The sequence below is a fragment of the Xyrauchen texanus genome, chromosome 34 (assembly GCF_025860055.1).
Source record: "Xyrauchen texanus isolate HMW12.3.18 chromosome 34, RBS_HiC_50CHRs, whole genome shotgun sequence".
Taxonomy (NCBI): domain Eukaryota; kingdom Metazoa; phylum Chordata; class Actinopteri; order Cypriniformes; family Catostomidae; genus Xyrauchen; species Xyrauchen texanus.
In genome coordinates, this window is record NC_068309.1 from 11591370 (window position 1) to 11611504 (window position 20135).

The following is a 20135-nucleotide window of genomic DNA, read 5'->3' on the forward strand; positions in this document are numbered from 1 at the left end:
GTTTACCAAGAACCTGCACATAACAAGTCATTCGTTAATGGATCAGAATACAATGTTGTGCTGTATTTTTTGTTGATGTTGTTGTTGTTGTGAGCAGCCAGCAAAGACAACACAACAGAAAGATATGTTGTCTTTGTATTGTTGTTTTCTTTTGCAGTACCTTTTTTTTTATCTCATCACATTCAATTCAGACATCAAACTGACAACTTATGTAAAATACTGCCGTATTTCTTTTGCTGTCGCATTAAAGATTAAGTCCATCTACTCTACATAAATATTATCAGGTGCAAGGCACTCAGCTTCAACAAGGGAAAGCAATTTCAGTGTTGAAATTGTCTACATATATCATAGAGATTTGGAGGATTTCCTTAGGATCTGATCTATTTCTCTAACCAAAGACCATCAGAACAAACAAATGAGATCTGAAGATGTCATCATTGGTATTTCAATGTAAACATGGATTCAAAAACTGGGCAGAAACCTCATTGGTTTCCATTATCTGTCCCACAAATCACTGTCCCACAATGACTGATATCATAAAACTACTGAAGATAACAGTAGATGTTTTACCTTCATCATAAGCACCACTGTGTTGATGGCGATCATGGTCAGGATGGAGTACTCAAACGGAGTGGACACCACAAACTTCCACATTTTGTACTGGTAAGATTGCTTGTCCACTGGCATGTAGCGTGTCAGTGGCTTGGCGTTGATGGCAAAGTCTATACAGGCTCGCTGTAGATTAAATCAAAGCATTCTCAGTTACCTTGAGCAAAAATGTTGCAGAGAAGATCTATAGGCTGATAACTACTCATCACTCTGATCACAGTTGATATTTTGATCTTTCCTGTTTAATTATTAGAAGCAAGCTTTGGTATTCCCAGAGATCTCTAAATCAAATGAATGAAAGTCAGAGTGATAGAAGACAAACATCAAACCAGCACTGGCACAAATCAAAAAAGTGTTATAACACAGCTAAATATTGAAAACCTGAAACTAATATCTCCTCTGAGAGAAAGAGATATAAAGAAAGAATGACAGACAGAGATTTATAGAGAAAAGAATCAGAAAAGAGAGAAATCAACAGGGAAAGAGCGATGTTCATAAATCTAGTGAGCTGCCCACCTAGAAAGCATTTTAAAGCATTACCGACTTGACCAGTGAGAGACACTGTTTGTGTAGCGCAATGATTTTCTTCCCTGTGTAGCTCCAAATCAGTTATTTATAAGGTTTCATAAAGATTAGGATGCTGCCTTAGAAGGTAGCTTCCTTAGTAGGCAATAGACAGCTAGGTATTGGAACAGAGGCAATACCCATACTAATGGAGTTTACCAATACTTATGGAGTTTTGTTTTCCTTGCCACAGTTGCCTTTAGCTTGCTCACAGTTCTAAATACAATTATTATTTTATTTCTTTGCATCATTTACAATCATATATAATCAAACTACACAATGATCACTGTAAGACTTTATATATATATATATATATATATATATATATATATATATATATATATATTACAGTTTCATTTTTAGTTTTTGTTAATGCAAAAGCCTCCTATAAAGCTGCTTTGAAACGATGTGTGTTGTGAAAAGCACTATATAAATAAAAATGACTTGACTTGAGGCAGAGAGTTGATCGAGGTCTGCTTGACTGGTTTGATACCTGAGGTTTAATTCTGTGCTCTGTGTGTGTGTTTGTCAGAGGTGCTTAGAGTCAAGGTAGTGGAGATGTAGATGGACAGGTGCATTGGCCTCGCACAGGTGAGAGGAATTCTCTTTAGAGCCTTTCTCTTTCAGGCAGCTGTCCATGCGTATATGAACAAGACTTTGCCCTTGCATGAGACATTGGCACCTACAGTTTGCTGGCATACAATTTACTAGTTCTCTCAAGGTTTATTTTAACTGACTAAGTAGGCTTCTACCTGCGCCCTAAATCTGTCCCTGCTCTTTCTAAGTACCTCGTTCTTTTCCAAGCTGCACTCTGACATCGCTTTATCTCCCTGCTCCTGGAAAGTAATGATGATCAAGGCCACAAAGATGTTGACGAAGAAGAAGGGGAAGACGATGAAGTAGACCACATAGAAGATGGAGGTTTCCATTCGGTAACCGGGGCTGGGACCCTGGTCCTCATATGTGGCGTCCACAGAGTGTTTCAGTACTCTAGAGAAACAGAGAGAATATAAGCAAGATGACCATGAGATTTTTTCTCCATTTAATGTTCCCATTTTACTACTATGTTGTGATGTATTTCCAATTAATACAAAATTCAACAAGACAAAAAGTAAGACAGGACTCCATCAGGAATGAAATTGGATTGACTTTTGCTATTATTGTTGTAACCTTTATTACATTAACATTAAAGTCTGTATTACCTACAGCAGTGCCCCAAGAAATGCTAACTAGTCCAAAAAGTGCCTAGTTATCTATTTGGTTGGCATTACAGTATGTTCCCTTCCCACATGGCCAAAGTGACATGAACCAAAAAGAAAAGTCATTTCAGAGGCAGAGAAAGTTATTACATTTTTATTTAAGATTACAAAGGAAAACGTTTTATTTTTCTCTTTGGAATAACATGCGCTGATGAATTTTGCACAATAAGACAAGGACAAAATGTATTAAGAGTCATTTTTTATCCTGTCTCCTCCTCTGACTGGCCCTGTCTATAAAATGGCAATAAGCCCAAAAAAGATATGTGCACAGTCTATACATAAAAAAGTCCAATTACAAATTTAAGAACTTTGTAAATTCAAGACCCAAGCCAGAAAAAGAGACCAAAAACATCACATCGAGCCCTCAGAGAGGGAAACAGTGTTTACAGATTGGTTAGGATTATGTGTCCTTAATCATGAAAAAAAAAAATTCTAATCAGAAATGCAGAGATATCCCAAAGAACCAGATGCAGCTCGTAAACTTAGATAAAGAGGAACTTAAGTTCTGAAGAACTTTTGGATTGTATTGTTGAAGCTTTGCATGAATTTCTATACAGCTTTTTTATGTTCATAATGAAGTCTATGTTTTTCTAGTAAAAACATGGAGCTACAAGAGAGTAGAGGGCAGCAAGAAGAGAGGACAAAGATAGAGAGAATATAAGACTATGCCAGAAAGCCAACTAAAAACAGGAATTGATCAAAACAGAGAGTAAATAAAGGAGAGGTATAAGAGTAAGAAAACCAACATTAAGTGCTTCTGTATGATTACAGTGTGTGAGTGCAGCTGCTCTGTGTAAGTGACGAGGAAGACTCACGTTGGCCAGCCCTCTCCTGTGGAAACGGTGAACAAGGTCAGAAAGGCCCACAGGACATTGTCATAATGAAAATCATACTTCTCCCACTTCCGCGGCAGGGTCATGGCCACTCCATCATTGTCATACTCCAGGAACTGACCCCTGAGTACAGGCAGATAGATGAAACTTATATTCCACCATTGTGTAATTCTCCTTTCTTCCACCCATGTTTCCTTTCTCTTCCTTAATTGACTTTACTGATTTCTTGTATATTTTCTCTTCCTTCCTCTCTTCCTTTGTTTTTTTTTTATTTTCTATCTTTCCTTTGTTCCATGTTTCCTTTCTGTTATTTCCTTTCTGTTATCCTTCCTGTCTTACATCCTTCTACTTCCCCTTTCATGTATTCTTTCTTTAGTTCTTTACTTTACTTTGTTGTTCATTTTTTCCTTAATCTTCCTTCCTTACTTCATTCCTTCCTTCCTTCACTTCCATTTTTCCTTTCTTCCTTCACTTCCATTTTTCCTTTCACCCTTCCTTTCCTCTTTTTCCATTCTTTCTTTTCTTCCTTTATATCCTCTCACTTTGTTTTCCATCCATCTATCCCTCTGTCCTTAAATCCTCCCACTTCCTTAACTTTTTTCTTTCTTGACTTCTATTTCATTTATTACCTTCCTTACTTTACCTTAATTCAATGCATCCTTCATCTTCCTTCCTTTTTCTATACTTTACTCTTTCCTTTTTCCCTTCCTTCTTTCCTTCTTTCCCTTGTTGCCTTTCTTCGTTGCCCTACCTACTTTTTTCCATCCATCCATCCTTTCTTCCTTAACTTGTTTGTTCCTACTTTACTTCCTTCTGTTAATTCCTTCTCTCACATCTTTTTTATTTTCTTATCTTCTTTTATTCCATCATTTTTCTTTCATTCCTCTGTTCCCACTCCCTTCTTTTTCCATCCATCCATCCATCCATCCATCCATCCATCCATCCATCCATCCATCCATCCATCCATCCCTTTCCTTTCTCCCTTCCTTTTTCTTTACTTCCTTTTCTGCTTCTTTACGGTATATTTCTTACAACATTCTCCTTCCTCTTTACATTTTTCTTTATCAACTTCCATTTCATTCTTTCTTTCCTTCCTTCCTTAATTTACCTTCTTTCCATGCATCCTTTCTTCCTTCATTCTTCCCTTCTTTCCTTTCTTGCCTCTCTTCATTCTTCCATCCATCCATCCATCCATCCATCCATCCATCCATCCATCCATCCATCCATCCATCCATCCATCCATCCACCCTTTCTTCCTTAACTTGTTTGTTTCTACTTTACTTCCTTCTGTTAATTCCTTCTCTCACATCTTTTTTCTTTTTCTACCCCTCCTATCTTCTTTTGTTCCATTCTATTTCTTTCCTTCCTCTGTTCCCACTCCCTACTTTTTCCATCCATCCATCCATCCATCCATACATACATACATACATACATACATAAAATATAAAGAATATACATAGACAGTCTAGTCTCAGCAAAGCTATACCTGCAGTCTTTCTCCAGTGCTTTGGACTCATCAGTGCAGTGAAAGAACTTCCCCTTGAAAAGCTGCACAGCAATGACCGCAAAGATGAACATGAAGAGGATGTAAACGATGAGGATGTTGAGGACGTTCTTCAACGAGTTCACCACGCAGTCAAACACGGCCTAGGGACACACAAACAGCATAAATCAGATCCCACGCAAACAGACCGTAATGCGCACCTTTGTTAAATCCATTAGAATAGAATGTGTCACCTCATGTTAAAGTCACAAAGCCCTCGTGAAAATCCACAACTACGCCAAGTGCAGGTTGTGGCAGAAACGTATTTGATAACATGCTCCAGATCATATCACTCAGTCCGAGGAATAAAACAGGAGCGGGGAAATGTTTAAATCTTCTCATTTTCTGTCATTTCGGCTGGCTTAATGTCCTCAGGGTATCATTAATAGCACTGAGTAGTATATTTTCTGTACATTAATGCTAATAAGATCTTCATGCACAGGATAAATGTCTCTGTGTCCCTGTGTGGCTTTATCTTTGCATTAGTATTGAAACTGGGGCAAACTGCGGTTCTATTAATTAGTCTGTTATTTGTGCTAATGTCATTGGTGACAAATCTTCAGCCAAATTAATAAAGTATTGTGTGAAATGTAAGTTTAAATGCATAATTTGGCCATGTAATGAGATAACAGTGAGTGTCTCTAAAACGATTTGTTTGTGTGGCTAAGTGTGTGATTTGATTAGGGAGAATGATGCAGGGAGACTGTTAATGTTCATCCCTGCCTGATACACACACGGCAACGAAGATATCTTACACAAAACATAAAACATTGAAACAATGACAGAAAACACTTGCACATTGGGTTTATATTAAATAATTAAAAATGTTTATGATTGTTTTAAGGTTCATCTTAAGCAGTACACTATCTGTGCAACTGTCTACCACAGGCTATTTTCGGAAAAGTATACTACAATACTACTCTGAATACTGCAGTATGCAGTATGTATACGGTAGGACTTTTAACATCTCCTAATTGACAAATTTTATGATCAACTGCCATTACAGTTTTTATTACATTATTACGTTTTAGAGTAACGTTATATATTTGAGGCGATTACTGGACGCCACTTGCAGAATTTAAATACACATAATGAGATCATGTGACAGCACATAGCATACTACCATTTAAAAGGTTTATTTTTGTTTAAGTTCTTGATGTAAAGTTCTTCATACTTTTGTTTAAAGTACAAGGCAGCATTCAGTGTACACTGTGCAGTATGCAGAAAGCAGTATGTTAGTTTTTCATTCAGATCATAGCCATATCAGTTGCCTTCTGTCTCTTCATAATGGGCAAATGAGAGCTGCTAAGTGTTTATGTGGGCCTTTGACAGCACAGAAAACAAAAGCATCAGCATCTTTTTATCATCATAGCTCAATAGGACTGTAGACACCTCACCTGACGATAGATCTATTATGAGCTTTCACGAACGATAAGCTTCCACTTCGGTGAATTTGATTACATTACCATACACCTAAACACATTGGAATCCACCTGCAAGCTCTCAAAGGAAGAAGATAAGAGCTAAGCAGGCTGAAAACCAGGCAGTGGGGCATTACCTTGAGTTTGGGTAAACGTTTGATGGTCTTCAAGGGCCTCAGAACTCGAAGGACCCTGAGGGACTTGATGGTATTGATGTCCTTGCCTTTGGTCCCTCTATGTGGAGACAGCAGTCAGTTACAAGACACATCTGAAGTTCAAACACATTTGCTCTCACACACAAACATGCACATAGCCTGGACTCAAGTCAATTCAATTTTAATAAGTGAATTAATTCCTCCAGCCCATCATGTAATTCAGAATTACATTAGCTAGAGGTTATTTGGTTAGTAGAAAGCATGCCTTTGAGAGGAAGTTATTCTGCAGAAACATACCTACCTCTGAGTCTGATGCTAAATATTATTTAACAATTTATATTTCTGTTAAATATTTTTTTTTAAACCAGAAAAAGATACAAAGATACAACCCATTAGCCAAACCACTTTTGGCTAAGCCATATACTGATAACTGCTGAGAAGCTAAGGCAAAAATAAATTTCTATATTTTCTGAAGACAATGCAAGTAATGCTTCCCGTGCCCGACTCACCACCACAATGCTAGGGTATTATGGGGGTTGCCAGGGTTTTGGTATGCTGTTGCTAAGGTTTTCAGAGTGTTTTTTAATATGTTGCAATATGGTTGCTAGGGTGTTGCTAGGTGGTTGCTTACTGGCCCAAGTCAAAAAGAACCCATCCCAAGTCTCTTTTTATATTTTGGTCCCTAGATATGACCAGAGTCTCTACTTTAATATTAGTCTAAGGGATTGTTTGCCTGTTTTATTATCCACTATGTGAAAACCTTAAGTCTGATCGACAGCTTATTTCTCCTCAACAAGCCTTACAAAATCAAGCTATTATTCATGTATTTAGCACAAACAATGTGTCACACATTACATACCAAATTTTAATACCTAGGCAATATATGAGCAATAGTACTAGTGACACTTGTCTTAGCAAGCACCACTGAATTGAGAAAAAGTGAAAGTAACCCTTTAAAAGTATAAAACATTTCTGAAGATTTTAGTTTTGAGTTCCAAGCCATTTCTGTGAAGCATGTTGAGTTTTCGGATTTTATTTAAAGTGAAATTAAGTCACTGAAGATAGCCGACATCACTGACATGCTTAATGATTAATTCTAAGTTGACAAACCTTAAAGGGATAGTTCAAACAAAAATGAAAATTCTCAAATAATTTACTCACCCTCATGCCATCCCTGATGTATATGACTTTCTTTCTTCTGCTGAACAAAAATTAAGATTTGTAGAATATCTCAGCCCTGTAGGTCTTTTCAATGAAAGTAAATGGTGGCCAGACATTTGAAGCTCTATAAATATCATAAAGGCAGAATAAAAGTAATCCATAAGACTCCAGTGGTTAAAGCTATGTCTTCAGAAGTGATATGATAGTTGTGGGTGAGAAACAGATAAATATTTAAGTCCTTTTGTACAATAAATCTCAATTTTCACATTCTAAAACTAATGTGAAATGTGAGATTTATAAAAAAAAAAAAGGATTGAAATATGATCTGTATCACACCCAAGACATATATTAAACCACTGGAGTTGTATGAATTACTTTTATGCTGCCTTTATGTGATTTTGAAGCTTCAAAGTTCTAGCCACAGCAGTTTGATCTGTGTCCTCTGAAGCGACGCAATCACTTTAGGTGAGAAACAGATCAATATTTCAATACTTTACTATATGTCTCCACTTTCACAGTTTCAGAATGTGAAAGTGAGAGTAGAGATTAATAGTAAAAAAGGAATTCAATATTTATCAGTTTCTCACCCACACCAATCATATCGCTTCTGAAAAAATATAAATGTAGCCCCGTAAATCTGTGTGTATCAAATATGATACACAACGTTTGACGGCTCCTGTTTCACTCTCTGTTCAAGCTGATGAGCCAAACAACCTATGGTATGAAAGTTTCAAATGTTTATGGCATCATCTAGTTTGAAAAAAGTGGTTTCAATGTTTATATCAATCTAATTAAATTGGAGGCGTGCTTGCATGCAAAGTTACTCATGTTAGGATTAATTACTTATTTTATTAATATTAAAGTGTCAGTAATTTATTATATTGTTATCGATATTTTAAAAAGAGTATTTGCTGAATATAAGTAACTTGTGCTTGGTTAAATTTTTTAGTTTTAGAAAACCCCCTTTTGAAATCCATGTTTCAAATATGATACAACAGGCTTTTGAGGTACTGTATATCTCTCAATCATCATTCCATTCCATTAAACGTACATATAGTGTTTGGTGCATAAAATACATATGATAAAAATTGTTTATTGAAAAAATAATATTTTATTTATATTGTATTGAATGAGCTGAATTGAACTGTGGTACATTTCAATCCATATTTATAGACCAAGGAGATTAAGTTGTTATGGACAAACTCTCAAACATTTGGTATCCCTGAAAAGCCCTCAGAGTTCTCTGATAATACCCCAAGATTTACCACTGTAGTAAAACTTAAATAACAAATGTCCAACACAAAAATTAATTGCTGGGCTTTGGAAGGATAATGACCTTTAAAGCCTATTGTATGAAATATGATACATAATAAAACATTTAAAAAAATGTAAATTACGATTTATTTGTATAGTTTGTCTAATGGTACTAAAAACAGTTTAATGTCAAAAATTAGAATTTTCAGGCGTTATTGGGTTAACCACTGGATTCATATGGATCATTTGTATGCTGTCTTTGCTATTTATGGAGCTTAAAATGTCTAGTCACCATTCACTTGCATTGTATGGACCTACAGATATGAAATATTCTTTTAAAAATCTCCATCTGTGTTCAGCAAAAGAAAGAAAGTCATGCACATTTGGGATGGCATGACCATGAATAAATGAGAGAATTTTCATTTTGGGGTGAACAATCCCTTTAATGTTGCATTCAAATGATGCAGGCTTATATTGAAGACAGGTCAAATTTATCAAAATGGAACCTATCAGAAAATATAGGAAAAGGAAAGGTCTATTGCTCTAAACATCAGCAGAAATCTATGCACCTGAACGACCTCTGTTAAATGGCCTCTTTTAAATCCAAAAATATATTTTCTGAAAGGAGATATGTTTCTATGACAGTCAAAATAAGCTGTCAATTTTTACAGAGATAAGCTTTTGAGTGTGTGCTTGTATCATTTGAAAAGCAAAAAACTGTCAAAATACAAAACTTCAAAGACTCTGTAAATCAGAATACTGTATGATGTACTCTGCCCTAAATGATCCTGAATGAACAGGATCCTTGAAGAGAAAGCAGGGTGGCATGGCTTAGCTCTGTTACTGGTTTGCTTACTTTTTCTCAGCATGAGGAGCTGTAAATATCAGACTGACATGCAATGTCCATGCAATGTCCATCAGTCTCACACACACCTCGTGAACATGGGTGGATGTGGATCAGAGCACACTAAGATTAACTATACTCTCAGAGATTTCAGAGAACTTATCGGGCTCGTGACACAAGAGGTCCGGAGGAAAACTTGTTATACCTGGTGTTTGTGATAAGGTCACAGGATAAGGTCACCAGATGTACCAAGTTACAAGTGACTCTTACAAAGAAATGGTAATGTCATATTTAATGTGAAAATCAAAAGTAATTATATTAGGGTTGTAAATAAAGAAAAAATGCAAGAAAACAAGAGGTTATTTTAGGACCATTAAGATTTTTGATATTGTGACATTATTTTAATAACAATTAAGAACAATTTCCTTTCAAATTCTAATGCAATTTCCATTCACTTATTCCAAACTTTTCAATATAAAAGTAAATAAATCTCAATTTAATTACTGTAAATAAAAACATCCTGTCTGGAAACAATGTTTTATTTTTCTGTTTTTTTTTCCCCCTCCCCTTTTCTACCCAATTTGGAATGCCCAATTCCCAATGCGCTCTAAGTCCTTGTGGTAGCGTAGTGACTCGCCTCAATTCGGGTGTCGGAGGACGAATCTCAGTTGCCTCCACATCTGAGACTGTCAATCTGCTCATCTTATCACGTGGCTTGTTCAGCATGTTACTGCAGAAACATAGCGCGTATGGAGGCTTCACGATATTCTCGCGGCATCCACGCACAACTCACCACGTGCCCCACCGAGAGCGTACCACATTATAGCAACCACGAGGAGGTTACCCCATGTGACTCTACCTTCCCTAGCAACCGGGCCAATTTAGTTGCTTAGGAGACCTGGCTGGAGTCACTCAGCAAACCCTGGATTCGAACTCGCAACTCCAGGGGTGGTAGTCAGTGTCTTTACTGGCTGAGCTACAGAGGCCTTCCAAATGTACTATAAAATGTAAATAATAGATCATGATTTTTTATTTTAGCATAAGAGAATGAGATTTTTATTTAACATTAATGACAATTAGGGTGAAATTGCTGTTTACAATGTAATAAATCTTAATGGTACTAAATACGTTATTATACTTCATTTAAAATTTGAAAGCGGGAAAAATCCATATATTAGCCGCATCATTGTATAAGCCACGAGGTTCAAAGCGTGGGAAAAAAGTTGCGGCTTATAGTCCGGAAATTACGGTAAGTGGTGGCAGTCCTCTGTAAGCAGTAAGAGTAGTAGTTTCCAAACACCCTTGCAAAGGTCAGATGTCATGTCACTGGTTAAAACGGGGTCATTCCCTTTTAATGAGGGAAGTTGAAGGATGGTATATTTGGAGTAGTCAGTGGGGAAGTCGGGAGTGGGGGTAGGTATTTATAGATACTTAGACTGTCCCCACCTGGTAACGCTTTGCTGCGATCTGATGTGGAAAACCGATGATAAAAACCATACATATTTGCACAAATACAGAAACACGCACAAAATAAGCCACTTCACAGACATAGAAATAAGCAGTAAAAGAAGATCAGCATAAAAAGAGTTAAAATGAGAGTTGAAACTGGCTATAACAGAGCAGAAGAAAGCTTTCATTGAACTGAGACACTGTAGAAGGACAAACAGCAAAGAAAGATTAAAGAGCACTGAAGCAACTCTACAGCACAATAAACATATTACAGTAAGTCAAAGACATGATGCAGTGAAAGATTATTAGTAACTGATTGCAACATAGTCTGCAAGATATATCATACTAAGCAGTAAATATACGGTAGAGGTGTCAAAACATGGACCTGCAGCAAAAGCACGTATGTGAAAAGGTCACAGACACACACTCATGCACACAACCATATATATATATATGCACACATTGTACAGTACTATGGCTGGGTTTACAGATTTCCCGATTCGATTCTATTCCGATTTCGATTAGATTTTGCTAAAATATGACAGAAATTCTCTCCCAGCTAATGATGTTATTTATACAGGGGACCGTCTAAAAAATATCTACATTTTACTAATATTTTATTAGTTTTTCTTTCTTTTTGTCACATTTTAGCTTTTTAAAAATGAACAAATCCATGTATTTAATCAATAAATATGATACTTTGTTACATGTTTATTGTTTAATTGCATAATTTGTACTATTTACAAGTATTTACATAGATTTGTTGAAAAATTACTCTTAACATGCAGTGAAAGGATCTCACTGCTGAATACTCCACCACTATACTACACAATTCCTGGAGAGTGAAATCTGAATATTTACGAACCAGTGAAAAATATATAGATTTTTAGCGCATAGTGCAAGATTTTTTTACAAATGCTAGTGATTTCCTTTCATTGTAGAGGGCTGTGCATAGAGTAAAAATCATAATAATCTACATTTAAATGATGATCGCAATGCATCATTAGAATCAATATTTTTACCCACCCCTATACAGTACACAAAAAGAAAATCCATGCATGAGGGCAAGAGATTCATTCCCGTCCTAAAGATGGATGCTGATTGTGCACTACAGCAAAAATTAGTAATTTTAGTGCACCTCTTGTGTCTTTAATACTTTTTTCATATCATATTACTTCATCCATATCCAAATGAGTCTACACACACACACACACACACACACAGACATTTTTAATCCGAAACTAGTCTAATCAGTCATAATTCTGTAATGTAATATTAATGTTAGGTTGCAGGTTACTGAGATCAGTATTTTTAAACAAAGGCTTAGTGATATGCAGTGTGCAGTTTTACAAGTCAAATGTCTTGCACAGGTCTAAAAACTCATATCCACACAAACACACATATGCATGCACAGTCAGATAAACAGGAAGCAGGTTATAAGAATTGCGTACCCCATGAAGCTCCTGAAAGCAAGGCAAGCGAGAGGAAATGACAGAGCAGATAAAGCGAGAGAGGGACAGAGAGAGAAAGAAAGAGGTGGATGAAGAAAGAGAGCACTAAATGAGAAACGTTAAACCCCACAAGACTGGACACATAAGCTTGCTATCAAACACTGAAAAACAAAACAGGAGAGAAGATTACAGCACAATTTTAAAAAGACAAGCTCTAGAGAACTGAGACAGAGAGCAGTATGAGATACATGTTGAATCAATGTACTAACAGAGAGCACAGTCAATGAAACCAGAGTTAAAGGAGAAGTGTGTATTTTTTGGTTTTGTTTTGTTTGAAATTACTCCTATCCCAGCTTGATGTTTACTATGAGATACTATAACTTTAAGAAAGCCATTCATATGTCAATATCGTTGAAAACACTGTGGAATGGAAGTCAGAAAGAGAGTTCAAAAAAAGTAATTATTCTTGAAATTCTTAAATTACACAGTTTACCTTTAAATACCACATAAATATGCTTTACAGTCATTTTAAACACAGGTGGCTGGATAGAGCAGGTGGTGAATTTCTGCACTACTGAATAATACAGCAGAAAACATACAAATAATGTCTGGTCTCAAAAGCGAAAATTTCTCCATTACCTCTTTTTCAGCTATTTTACAGTTTATCCTCGATCAATTTCACACATTTCTCCTAACTCAGTCATTGCTATCAAAACAATTAACAAAGCTATCTGAACACTTTGTAACTGTCCTAAACAGATTGCAAATTTTCTCTTGATTTTTGTCACTTTTTGGATACACTAAACGCAAATTCCTCTGATCCAAGATTCATGCTTTCAAAACAGCTAACACAGACAACTAAATTAAAGCCATATTCTCAAATACACATGTCAGGTTGTCAAATCTCTTCATACTGATATCTGCTGTGTTAGTAATGCACACTGCAAAGAAAATGCAATGTACAAATTTTTTTGCGCACAACTATCATGGCATTGCTATCTCTAAAAAGTGTCAAATATGAACCTCAGAGAAAACAAACAATGAGGAAGAAGAACAAGAACAAGATGAAGAACAGAAAATGAGAAGAGGTAAAGTAAGAGGAAAATGTTAATAAAGCATAATATTGTCAAATATTGTTTTCTTTTCTTTCCTGAGATGGAAATAAATGCACTTTGACAAGAAAAGAAGTATACATAGTGTCAAATGTAAACATTTTCAAAATCTGCAATTAATCGCGATTAACTACAAAAAAATTATGAGATTAATCGCGATAAAAATTTGAATTCGACTGAAAGAACTTTTTTTTTGTATAACATTGCTAAGAATTAGCAATATAATTTTGTGCTTACTTGCCTAATGCCGAGTTTACACTACATGACTTTAGGCCCGATTTTTGCTCGCCGACAGTTTTGTGGAGCTCGCTGACAAAAGCCTGAAATCGTAGGCAAACCGGAGTTCGTTCCCGTGAACGACGATCGCAATGTATGAATTTTCAAAGACGCGATTTGAGAGAATAGCCGGCACGTCGCCGATGTCAGCGAGATTGAATTGTTGGAGAGAAATCGCCAATTCTCTTGGACAGTCAGGTAAGCAAATAGGTCGATTTTTCCGAAGGAGGTACTTTTTCATATTTTAACCAATAAAATAGCTTAAACAGCTTCTGTGGGAAATGGTAAACTCATACCAGCAGCACAGGTGTGGGCCATTGCATATGATCCTATTATGAGCTAAATAAACAGATGCGCATTAAACCAATCAGTTCCCAAGAAAACCTCTCACGGTGCTCCATCTCACACCAGATACAACAACAGCAGACAGTCACATCCTGTTTATGTCATTTTCGACTGAATGCTCTCTTGCTGGATTTGAATTGACAGCCGAGACTTCCTCTGCTCTAACAGAACAATAAAAAAAGAAGTAAATGGCCACTCACGAGCAGGCAAAGGCCACCAGAGCACCGCTGACTACGATGAAGTCCAGTATGTTCCATAGGTCCCGGAAATAAGACCCAGGATGCAAGAGCAGCCCAAGATCGATCATCTAGAGGGGATTAGATAAACAAAAGTGGTGAATGAAAACATGCCTTTTAAAATTTTAAATTGCAAAGGTTTAAATGACATATTTAGGCAAAGACTCAATAACAAAATGGAAAGGAGGTTTAATTTACCTTTATAACCATCTCAAATGTGAACACGCCAGTGAAGACGTAGTCTAAGTATTTCAGTACCTGAGAAAACCACAAACCCGTGTAAGTACTGGAAATATAATGGTAGTTGACATAAGACATGTCAACAAACTTTTTTAGTCTTCAACATCAATAATGTAGGTTAGAATTTAGTCTTATGTCCTGTAACTGGCTGCCAATTTTAATCACCTTTTTGTTTTAAATAGTTCATTTTAAATGGTGCAGCAGTGTGACAATGTAACAAATCCATTTATACATTGCAACTGCATTTATTTAACCCACCTATTGTCTTAAAGCTGAAGTATGCAACTTTTCCAGTGTTACAATACTTTCTTCTATCCCGGCTTAATATGCAGAGACAACTAGGCAATCCATTCACATTTTTGAAAATTATTTATTTTTGCAATTCTGTATGGTGGCACTAGTGTCGCAGGAATTACATCAGCTTTAAGAATCTGCACGCTTCTTTTGTCGTTTGGGTCATTTTTGACCCACATTATGAACACTATTCAAAATTAATAAATTCTTGATTAGTGTACAATGGCACTAAAGTTACAAAAATCTGTTTAATTGTGGTCCCAAAGTGTATAATGATGTAAATTGTACATTTTAGAGCTACAATTTGAGTACATGCCTATTTCACAATTTAATCTTTATTGCCTTTTCCAACAATCAAAACGTCCATCGCAACAAATCCATTCCTTCCCACTAATATCAATCGATTTGTTGCAGTGTTCCAGGGGTTTAGGAAGGTGCAGTAATAGGTACAGGCACAGTCTGCCATCTAATGTTTTAGGAGTAAATGATGTATTTTATAATCAGGGGGCTTTTAGGGGGCTAACCCTATCATATAAAATCACGATTACAATTTACAAATCTTATTTGTAAAAATATACTCATAATACTAAAATGTTTTAAATATTTTTTTCCCCCACATCAATCTACATTCCATACCCCATTATGACAAAGAAAAAAATATATATTTTTTTATAACTTTGTAACAGGGTAACTTTGTGTAACAGCCCAAATTCTAAACCGTGATTGGTCATTTCCCAAGTCGGAGGCGAGTTAGTTTTTAGTTGATTAAAAACATAAAAACACATATCTTAACATTAAAAGCCACAAGATATGTGTTTTTATGTTTTTACTGATATTATTTCCACCTTTTGTTTTTTTGTTATTTTGCATATCGGAACTTTTATTTTGAAGTGCCTCTGAAGAACGGGAGAGTGAATGGAAGAGGAGAGAGCAATCCGCACACTAAAGTATACCTAATAGTTAATGAACCACTGTGTAGTTAATGGAGTTGTAAAGTGGAAATTTGACCATTTCGTTTTTTGTTTTTGATCTATTACCAGGTTGATAAGGGCACATGGTCAGTAATGTTTAATTTATGTGTTTATATATCTTTTTCTTCATGTCAGTTACTTTGGTTTATGGTCAGTTTTATGTTGTTTATGCTTAGATGTTGGGTTAAATGTGTGATTTTGTTGCAAAATAGCCAAACATGTTCTCTCATTGGTTTGTTTAAATCAATTTCCCCCTGCAAATTCCCATACTAATTTATTTGCTTCTTTGAGCTCTTACTGTGATTCCAAATATGTGAAAGAGAGCAAACATCACTGAAAGTGAGCAAATTTGTTTATTCAATTGGGCTGCTACACCTTGCTGGTTTAAATTGGATTGGAAAGGGGGGCCTGGGTAGCTCAGCCAGTAAAGATGCGACTACCACCCCTGGAGTTGCGAGTTTGAATCTAGGGTGTACTGAGTGACTCCAGCCAGGTCTCATAAGTAACCAAATTGGCTCAGTTGCTAGGGAGGGTAGAGTCACATGGGGTAACCTCCTCGTGGTTGCTATAATGTGGTTCTGGCTGTCAGTGGGGCGCGTGGCGAGTTGTGCATGGATGCCGTGTAGAATACCGTGAAGCCTCCACACGCGCTATGTCTCTACGGTAATGCACTCAACAAGCCACCTGATAAGATGCGCGGATTGACGGTCTCAGACGCAGAGGCAACTGAGATTCATCCACCCGGATTGAGGCGAGTCACTACGCCACCACGAGGACTTAGAGCGCCTATGGGATTGGGCATTCTAAATTGGGGAGAAAAGGGGAGGAAATCAAAAACAAAACAAACAAAAAATCGGAGCGGAAAGCAGAAACTTCTTCCGTTTAAGAATTATGGAAACCAATGTGCTCTTGGGAACCTTCAATGCTGCCACATTTTTTGTAGCCTTCCCCTAAACTGTGCCTCGAAACAATCCTGTCTCTGAGCTCTGTAGGCAGTTCCTTTGACCTCGTGGTTTAGTCTTTGCTCTGATATGCATTTTCAGCTGTAAGACCTTATATAGACAGGTGTGTGCCTTTCCAAATCATGTCCAATCTATTGAATTTGCCAAAGGTGGACTCCACTAAAAGTGTAGAAACATCTCAAGATGATCCAGAGGAATGGGATGCACTTGAGCTAAATTTCAATTGTCATAGCAAAGGGTCTGAATACTTATGCCAATGTGATAATTTATTTTATTTTTAATACATTTGCAAAGGTATCAAAAATATGGTTTTTGCATTGTTATTATGTGGTAAAATTGAAGGGGTCTGAATAATTTCTGAATATATATATATATATATTTTGATGGTCTTTACGATGTCACAACGTTTCCTTCCAGTTACAAAAACTGTGTGGCATTTATAACATATTACCTGTTCTAGGTCAAAAAGGATCCCGAGAAAATATAATATTATTATTAAAGTTATACTGGTCAATGAGGTGATGCTCATTTTTATTTATTTTTAGTAGATGCTATAAAACATTTTTTAAATGAATGAAGCCAAATTGGACATTTAAAGATTAAATTTCTATAAACATTTTTTTTTATTATTCTAATTTTTATCACTTGAGACAATCTTATTTGTCAGTGACCCACAGCAGATTTTATTCTTCTCTTCCTATATCTGCAGTCAAAAATCCAGTCTTAAACCTGCAATATTTGGCTCTACTTAATAATCTCTAAATGAGAACTGTATTTTCTATTTTTCAAGGAATATAAACTAAATGATACAGATGTTCTGAATAAATACTCTTCCTCCATTACGCCTACATGAGCAGAAAACACACTGGAAGTATTGGGAGAGTGTAGAGATTCATCTGACAAGCTGATGATGCTTAATGAATCAGCCAGTCAATTGGAAGAAAAGACACAGGATACTTGGAGACATGTTTACATTTCATTGTGTGTAATTCAGAGTTAATCAGTTCTGCTTATGGACTGATGTGGCTGCACTGTGTGGATAAGAATGCTTACAGGCTGTCCCCAAAGACAATATAGTGGTGCAGCCAGCCAGTGGGTCTAGTGACAAACCTCTGTGTGACAGTTTTTCTATACTGCCCTGCAGGACTGTACTTCAGTTATGTAAACACCACTGATTTCATAACCAGTGGGGATTTCTTTAAGACTGCAAGGGAAGCTCAGCTTCCCCTATAATGTCAAAAAAATAATGGTCAAATATGTACTATTGTGTAAACAATTTATTGACTAAAAATGCGTTAGAACACGTTCATCTCGAAGACGAGTTCGTTCAGAATCAGCTACATTACATATAGCAGGTCGGTTGACTCGATTTACTTCTCATACATTCCTCAGAAGGCCAGTGCATTTCCCTGTTGAAGCCGAAGCGTCCATTGACTTCAATGGGGCTGCTCTGAACAGTTTTTTCAGTGCTCGAAAATAGACGGTCATTGGATAAATGCTGCGATTATGTTCCACCCACGGACGCTCAGCGCCTCTGGGGGTGAATGAGGAGTGGGCTGGCCCGACTCCGGCTTCCGCGTGATGATTGGAGGATCTGTCGAAAGACTGCATCTCCTTTTGATTGACAGCTAATCTGTACTATAAGAAGTCACTGAAGCTATTTCAAGCTCAGTCCCATTGCGGATTTCTCAAGTGTAGTCGAAAGACAAACTGCTGCAACCTATTTCTTTATATTTGTTTGGCTGAAATTGCTAGTCAATTTGCATAATACATTTCACACAATTATACACCACATTCCTTGTTTCAGTTTTACCAAGTTTAATATATTTTGTTTTAGAGCCGCTCGCTCGCTCGTTCGTTCGTTCGCTCATTCATTCATACAGTAGGCTAGGCTAGCGTCGTACGGGTGAAACTGCGCACAATGGCAGACGGTGCTAATATTGTCGACCTGATTTTGGCGAAGCCATTTGAAAGTCTTCCTTACGAGGAAAAAATTAGAATTAAACAGCAGGGCAGATCAACACCTAAGATTGATTTAGTGCAAAAAATAGGGTAAATAAGTTTATAATGTAGGCCGAAAATGAGCTTCCCCTCTTTGAAAGACCAGCAGCCGCCACTGTTCATAACCCTCCTTTGTAGTGACTGACATTGAAAGTTAGATACCGGTTGATGAATGATAATTAAACATGATAAACCAGCTAATTTTGCTAACAAACAACAGATTTGACAAGTACATTCATTACACTTCATGTCATTTCTAAATATACAACACTCTAATAGCTATATGTCCATGGTGTTAACAGCTGTGTGGGTGTGTGTGTCTCACGTTGTTGCGGGGGGCATTGGCCTGCACAGGGTCTTCAGCAGCAAGTGCAATGCTGCTCATGGTGATGACCGTTAGAATACACATCTCAAAGTAACGTAGATTGACCACGTAATGGCACAGTTGCCGCACTCTACAGAGACAAAGAGCAACAAGGGGTACTAATTAAAGGGATAGTTCACCCAAAAATGAAAGTGTATGGTGACCATACCTTTCAAAATCCAAAAAACACATAAAGGCAGCATAAAAGGAATCCACATGACTCCAGTGGTTAAATCTACAGTATGTCTTCAGAAGCGATATATTAATATTTAAGTCCTTCTTTACCATAAATTTTCACTTTTTAACATTCTGAAACTGAAAGTGGAGATCAGTGGATCTGTTTCTCAGCCAAAGTGATTGCATCGCTTCTGAGGACATTGATTTAACCTGGAGTCATATGGATTACTTTTTGCTGCCTTTATGCAATTTTTCAAGCTTCAAAAGATCTGGTCACCATTTACTTGCATTGAAAAGACCTTCAGATCTGAGATGTTAACAACAAATCTTCAAAATGAGTTAAAGCTGAGAGAGGTTTTATTTCTGGTTGAACTATCCCTTTAACACTATACAGTGCATTCCAAAAGTATTCAGACCCCTTCATTTTATTTTGTTATGTTGCAGCCTTATGCAAAAAAATAAAAAATTCACACCAATCTACATTCCATACCCCAAAAACTCGATTTTCGGTAACTTTGCAAATTTATTTAAAAGAAAAAACTGAAACATCACATTGACATAAGAATTCAGACCCTTAACCCTTTGGCAGCTATTACAGCCTCAAGTATTTTTGG

General features: G+C 36.6%; 1 protein-coding gene across 1 annotated transcript in view; it reads right to left on the bottom strand.

The window, feature by feature from the left end:
- The window catches only part of cacna1bb (calcium channel, voltage-dependent, N type, alpha 1B subunit, b), a 174726-nt gene that overhangs the window by 40877 nt on the left and 113714 nt on the right, over nucleotides 1-20135 (bottom strand). The window contains exons 25-34 of the mRNA XM_052103921.1: nucleotides 19306-19435; nucleotides 14711-14770; nucleotides 14477-14583; nucleotides 12544-12555; nucleotides 11090-11110; nucleotides 6367-6463; nucleotides 4752-4912; nucleotides 3248-3388; nucleotides 1962-2163; nucleotides 571-735 (exon numbers count right to left, since the gene is read on the bottom strand). Of these exons, the coding sequence (XP_051959881.1) occupies nucleotides 571-735; nucleotides 1962-2163; nucleotides 3248-3388; nucleotides 4752-4912; nucleotides 6367-6463; nucleotides 11090-11110; nucleotides 12544-12555; nucleotides 14477-14583; nucleotides 14711-14770; nucleotides 19306-19435 (1096 nt within the window). The remainder of the gene's footprint in view (nucleotides 1-570; nucleotides 736-1961; nucleotides 2164-3247; nucleotides 3389-4751; nucleotides 4913-6366; nucleotides 6464-11089; nucleotides 11111-12543; nucleotides 12556-14476; nucleotides 14584-14710; nucleotides 14771-19305; nucleotides 19436-20135) is intronic.